Consider the following 6,000-nt stretch of genomic DNA (forward strand, 5'->3'; position numbering starts at 1 on the left):
CCACAGCTTTTAAATTAACCTTCACCCCCCAGCTGCCCAGGGGCTATGGGAGGGCCTAAAAGTCTGGCTACGGAACAGTTTCTCATTATCATCTGTTCTTCTGAGTATTTGAGTACTGCTACAGCAGCTTGGGTTTTCCTAAGAGGGAAGTAGCCCCAGATTCTTCTGTTCTTGACTATCTTATTTATAACTATAACAATTTTTTATATAGTTTTATTGCAGTGTAATTGACATACAGTAAACAGCACATGTTTAAAGTGTACAGTTTTACAAATGTTGAATTATGTATACACCTATGAAACCATCACTATGGACATATCTACTGCTTCCATGCTATTTGGATTGTTTCCAGTTTTGGGCTGTTCCAAATAAAGCTGCTCTGAACATTCATTTACAAATCATGGTATGGAAAAATGCTTTCCTTTACCTTGGGTTAAATACCTAGAAATAGAAAGACTGAGTCATATAGTAGGTGTATGTTTAACTTTTTAAGATGCAGATAAATGGTTTTCAAAAGGGGGCTTATCATTTTATAGTCTCACAATCAGTATATGAGAGTTTCAGTTGATCTGTACCCTTGCCAACACTTGGTTTTTCAGTCTTTTTAATTTTAGCCATTCTGGTGGGTGGGCAGTGGTATCTAATGGTGGCTTTAATTTGCATTTCTCTAATGAATAATGATATTGAACATCTTTTCATGTGCTTGTTTGACATCTGTTTATCTTCTTTGCTAAAGTGTTCAACACTGTTGCCCATTTTTTATTGGGTTGTTTCTTGTTATTGAGGTATAAAAGTGTTTAATTTGGCAAAGTCAAATTATTTTTTCTCTCATAAAAGTTTACATTTTTTATGTCTTAAGAGATCTTTGGCAAGTTCAAAATCACTAAGATTTCCTCCTAAGTTTTCTTCTCAGAGTTTTATGGTTTTAACTCTTATATTTAGACCTATGTTCCATTTCAAGTTAATTTTTGTGGTTGATGTGAGGAAGAGTAGAAGCGGGGGCTTTTGTTTTTGGTTTTTTTCACATATGGCCATCCAGCTCTTCTAAGAACATTTGTTTAAAAGATCATCCTTTCTTCACTGAATTACTTAATACCTTTGTAAAAATCAATTGACCATATAGAAGTAGGTTTATTCCTGGACTGTCTATTCAGTTGCATTGATTTGTCTATCTTTATGCCAATACCATAATGTCTCAATTATTTTAGTTCTGTAATAAGTCTTTTAATCAAGTAGTCTTCTTTTCAAAGTTGTGTTTTGATTAGTCTAAATTCTTTGCATTTCCACATAAATTGTAGAATCAGCTTGTCAGTTTCTGTTAGAAAAGTCTGCTGAAATTTTGGTTGATACTACGTTGAATCAGTAGAGCTGATAACAATATTGAATCTTCTGATCTCTGCACACTTTATATCTCTTCATTTACTTAGCTTTTTAAAATTTCTCTCAGCATTGTTGTTTTGTTTTCTCAACACTGTTTTGTCATTTTCAGTGTAAATAAATGTCTTACACAGCTTTTGTCATATTTAGCCCTAGGTATTTCACATATTTGATGGTATGGTGAATAGTATTTTTAATATCAGTTTTGCTGGCATATACAATTGCTATATACACGTTACTAGTACAGAAATCCAATTGATTTTTGCATAGTGATTTTGTATCCTGCAGTTATACTAAACTCACTTAGTAGTTCTAGTAACTTTTCTCTAGATTCCATAGGATTTTCTACATAGACCAGGATTTCTCAGTCTCGGCATTATTGACATCATAGGATATTTAGCAGCATCCCTGGGCCCTACCCACTAGTTGCCAGTAGCACCCTCTGCTGCAGGTTTGACAACCAAGAACGTCTCCAGACATTGGCAATTTTGCCCCCCAGAGAACATTTGGCATTGTTGAGAATCGTAGCCATAGACAGTCATGCCATCTGCAAATGAAGACAATTTTACTTCATTTTCAGTCTTGGTGCTTTTTCTTCTTTCTTTTGTTTGCCATATTGCACTGGCTAGGGTCTCCAGTACAATGTTTAAGAACGAACATTCTTTCCTTGTTCTCAATTCTAAGGGAAAAACATTCCATCATCCACCATTAAGAATGATATTAAATGCAAGTTTTTCACAAGTGCCCTTTATGAGGTTGAGGAAGTTCCCTTCTATTCCTAGTTTGCTGAAAGTTTTTTTTAGAAACTGATCTTGGATTTTGTCAGATGCTTTTTCGGCATCTGTGAAGATGATCTTATGGTTTTCTTAGTTAATGTGGTAGATTACAGTGATTGGTTTTTGAATGTTAAATCAACCTTGTATTTCTGGGATAAATGCTACCTGATTATGATTTACTATCTTTTTTTAAATATACTACTGGATTAGATTTGCTAAAATATTTGCATCTTTTCTGATTTTGGTATCAGAGTAATGCTGGCCTCAAATAATGAGTTGGAATGTATTCTCTCCGTTTCAGTTTTCTGAATAGTTTGTATAGCATTGACATTATTTTTCTTCCTTAAATATTTGGTAGAACTCACCAGTGACGCCATCTGAACCTGGAATTATTTATGTGCTTTTAATGTACTTTTTAATTATAAAATCAAATATTTAATAGATAGAAGGCTCTTCAGGTTATCTGTTTCTTCCTGAGTGAGCTGTGATAGTTTGTGTCTCTCCAGAAGTTTGTCCAATTTAACTTGTCAGATCTATTGGCATAAAGTTGTTAATGTTCCTTATTATCCTTTTAGCATGTGTAGATGCTATAGTGATGTCATATCTCTTATTACCAATATTGGCAATTTATATCTCCCCTCTTTTTTTTCCTGATCAGTCTGTGTAGATGTTTAATTTTATCCTATTTTGACTCCCAGTTCCATCTTCTCAAGTCAGTGAAACTGTCAGCCTCTGCCTAGGCAGAGTGTTGTGGCCATGTATTGTGGCCTGGTAACTTTTACAGTTTACCTCATTTGTTTCCCTTCTTTCATGGATCTTTTGTGGCTGAAGTACAATATTTGAAAAACTTTGTTGCATATACTTTGTTTTTATTTTAAAGTTGTTTCTGGAGAAAGGGTAAATCTGGTTCCTTTTATTTCATGTTGGTCGGAAGCAGAAGGCCTCAACACTGTTTCCTACCTTACCATATTTATTTTAATGTCAAGTAGGTCCATGGTGCTTGACTATAGAAATTATTTCACTGTTACTTCTGGGAGTGAAAGAGATATAAGGTCATTCATAACTTTTCAACTCTCAAATTTGTTCTTGGAGAGATATCCAGGTATTTTTTCCAAATAGCAATTTTCTAGGAATAACAGCAATACAGAAGGAAGCCAGAGAGATAGGCAGAGGCATAACTAATAATTTCTCAGCTGTAAAGACCCAATATAATATTATTTGGCCAGTATTTCTTACTTATAACCTTTTAATCTCAGAGTTAAAGTCTCCTTATCAAGGAAAGCATGATAGTTTAGGCTTAGAAAGACTAGGTTGACTTGGTGGTGAGCTGTCACGTCCCGACTTGAGCTCTTTAAAAGAAATATTAGGAAAGAACTCTCTAACCCTAGAGGTTTGACACTTCACTCTCAAGACTGAAGAAAGGCATAGGTATGTAGACCATTTTTCGTTCTGACCCATATGACATTTCTGATGCTGTTACACAATACTCATGTTTTTCCCTTTTGTCTGTGTTCCAGGTTTTCTGTCTCAGCTGGTCTCTGACAAGCCCCTGACTGAATGCATCCGTGCTGGCCACTATGCAGCAAGTGTCATAATTAGGAGGACTGGCTGCACCTTTCCTGAGAAGCCAGACTTCCACTGATGAAAAAGCAGGAAACCGCAGCCCAGGAGTACAGACACTGCCCTGATGGCTTCCTGAGAATTCCCATATTAATAAAGAAGAAAATTAAATGCTACCTTTCCTACTATAATAATGTTCATCTTAATTTAGAGGGTACAGTAGTACGCACTAGAATCTTTATTCTCTCAACAACCTAAAATCGGAGGTTTATTTCCATAGTTTGATAGTGCCACTTAAATGTCAATTAAACAGGAATATAACATTTCAATAGAAATTTTGTTTCATTTTTATTACTTTGTAAATTCATGTGTACTTAGTAAAGTGATCATTTTTTTACATTTCTGCTTTGAATGCAGACGCAATTTAATATGATAGATTTTTTTAAGGAATTAAAGATAATATCAGTATATAAATCTTTAGCTTTTATACAAGTATATTTAATTCAGAAGTGTGTGTACACATATATACACACATATGTTCATATACGTACCACGTATATACATGATAAATGGTTAAATAAGGTACAGAAATATTTGTCTTGCCAAGTTATGCCAAGTAATTTCTTCAGTGTGTACTCAAACATGTAATAAACTTTGGATAATTAAATAATTTGCCAAATTATAAGCTATATTAAATATTCAAGTCATAATCTTATATTTACTTATGGTACTCTGTAATTTGATACAAATAAAAACTTGTCATATGGGACTTTTTTTCTGTCTTTGCCCTGTGCTCCGCAAACTAAGGAAGAAAGATAATTGTTTAATCCTGGGTCCTGAAATAATATCTGTTATGTTGATGGAGACAGAAAGAACAACATAACACATTGAGAAATAACTTAGTATTAGAGACCAGTAAGCCACTGTTTTAAGGAACACAAAATGGTATAATAGAACCTCCAGGAAATTCCCTGGCAGTCCAGTGGTTAGGACTCTGTGCTTCCACTGCAGGGGGCGCGGGTTCAATCCCTGGACGGGGAACTAAGATCCCACGTGCTGTGCAGTGCAACCAAAAAAAAAAAATCTCTGAAAAAAAAGAACCTCTGGAGTCAGACTTAATTACCTTGATATGACCTTGGGCAAATTACTCAGCCTCTTTGAACTTCAACTTCCTTTCTGTAAAATGGGATCATAACCCCTATGTACAAGGTCATTGAGATAATTTGAGAGAGAATACTAAGTATAAAATGCTTGTTACCTAAAGTCTAATAAGTACCTACTATTGTTATCATTATGATTATTGTTGTTGAAGAAAAAAAAGATCATAGTTATAAAACTGAATTCAAACCATAGAAAAGCATTCAGGTTTTTGTTTTGTTTGTGTTTAAGTCAACTTTTAGGTCTCCTATGCTTGTTTATCTTTTTTTATCATTATTGAGATATAATTCATATACCATAAAATTTTTCATTTTAAAGTATACAATTCAGTGGGCTTTAGTATATTCACAAAGCTGTGCAGTTGTCACCAATATCTAAATCAAGACCACTTGCATCACCCCAAAAGGAAACCCAATTCACTCCCCATTTTCTGGTAACCACTAATCTATTTTCTGACTCTATAGATTTGCCTATTCTTGATATTCATAAAAATGTGTTCTTTTGTGTCTTGCTTCTTTCACTTAGCATGTTTACAAAGTTTGCCCACCTTAGGACATTTTCAGTACTTCTTTTTATTGTCAAATAATATTTCTTTGTATGGATATACCATATTTTGTTTATCCATTCATGATGGACATTTCAGTTGTTAACACTTTTGGGCTATTATGAGTCATGCTGCTATTAACAATCACATACAGGTTTTTTATGTGGATGTATGTTTTCAGTTCTTTTAGGTATATACATAGGAGTAGAATTGCTGGATCACATGGTAACCCTATGCTTAACTTTTTGAGAAACTGCCACACTTTTTTCCAAAGGGACTGCATCATCTTGCATTCTCACTAACATGGTTTGAGGGTTTCAGTTTTTTCACACCCTTGCCAACATTTGCTACTCTCTGTTTGATTATAGCCATCTTGGAGGGTATGAAGTGCTATCTCATTGTGGTTTTAATTTGCATTTTCCTCTTACTAATGATATTATGTTTATTGACCATTTGTATTTTTTTCTTTGGAGAAATGTCTATTCAGATTGCTTGCCCATTTTTTAATTGAGTGATTTGTCCTTTTGTTGTTGAGTTGTAAGCGTTCTTTATATATTCCGGTTATAAGTCTTAGACATATGATTT

General features: G+C 34.2%; 1 protein-coding gene across 12 annotated transcripts in view; it reads left to right on the forward strand.

The window, feature by feature from the left end:
* Positions 1–4,482, forward strand: part of ADK (adenosine kinase) — a 499,862-nt gene extending 495,380 nt beyond the window's left edge. For 10 of the 12 annotated variants that reach the window (XM_082408793.1, XM_082408794.1, XM_082408789.1 and 7 more), the window contains one exon: positions 3,671–4,482. In XM_082408793.1, coding sequence (XP_082264919.1) covers positions 3,671–3,706 — 36 coding nt within the window. In that variant the 3' untranslated portion in view covers positions 3,707–4,482. The remainder of the gene's footprint in view (positions 1–3,670) is intronic. The other 2 variants (XR_014249407.1, XM_082408790.1) reach the window with 1 other exon arrangement.
* Positions 4,483–6,000: the final 1,518 nt, after the last annotated feature.

The sequence above is a fragment of the Balaenoptera borealis genome, assembly GCF_965194805.1.
Source record: "Balaenoptera borealis genome assembly, chromosome: 10".
Taxonomy (NCBI): Eukaryota; Metazoa; Chordata; class Mammalia; order Artiodactyla; family Balaenopteridae; genus Balaenoptera; species Balaenoptera borealis.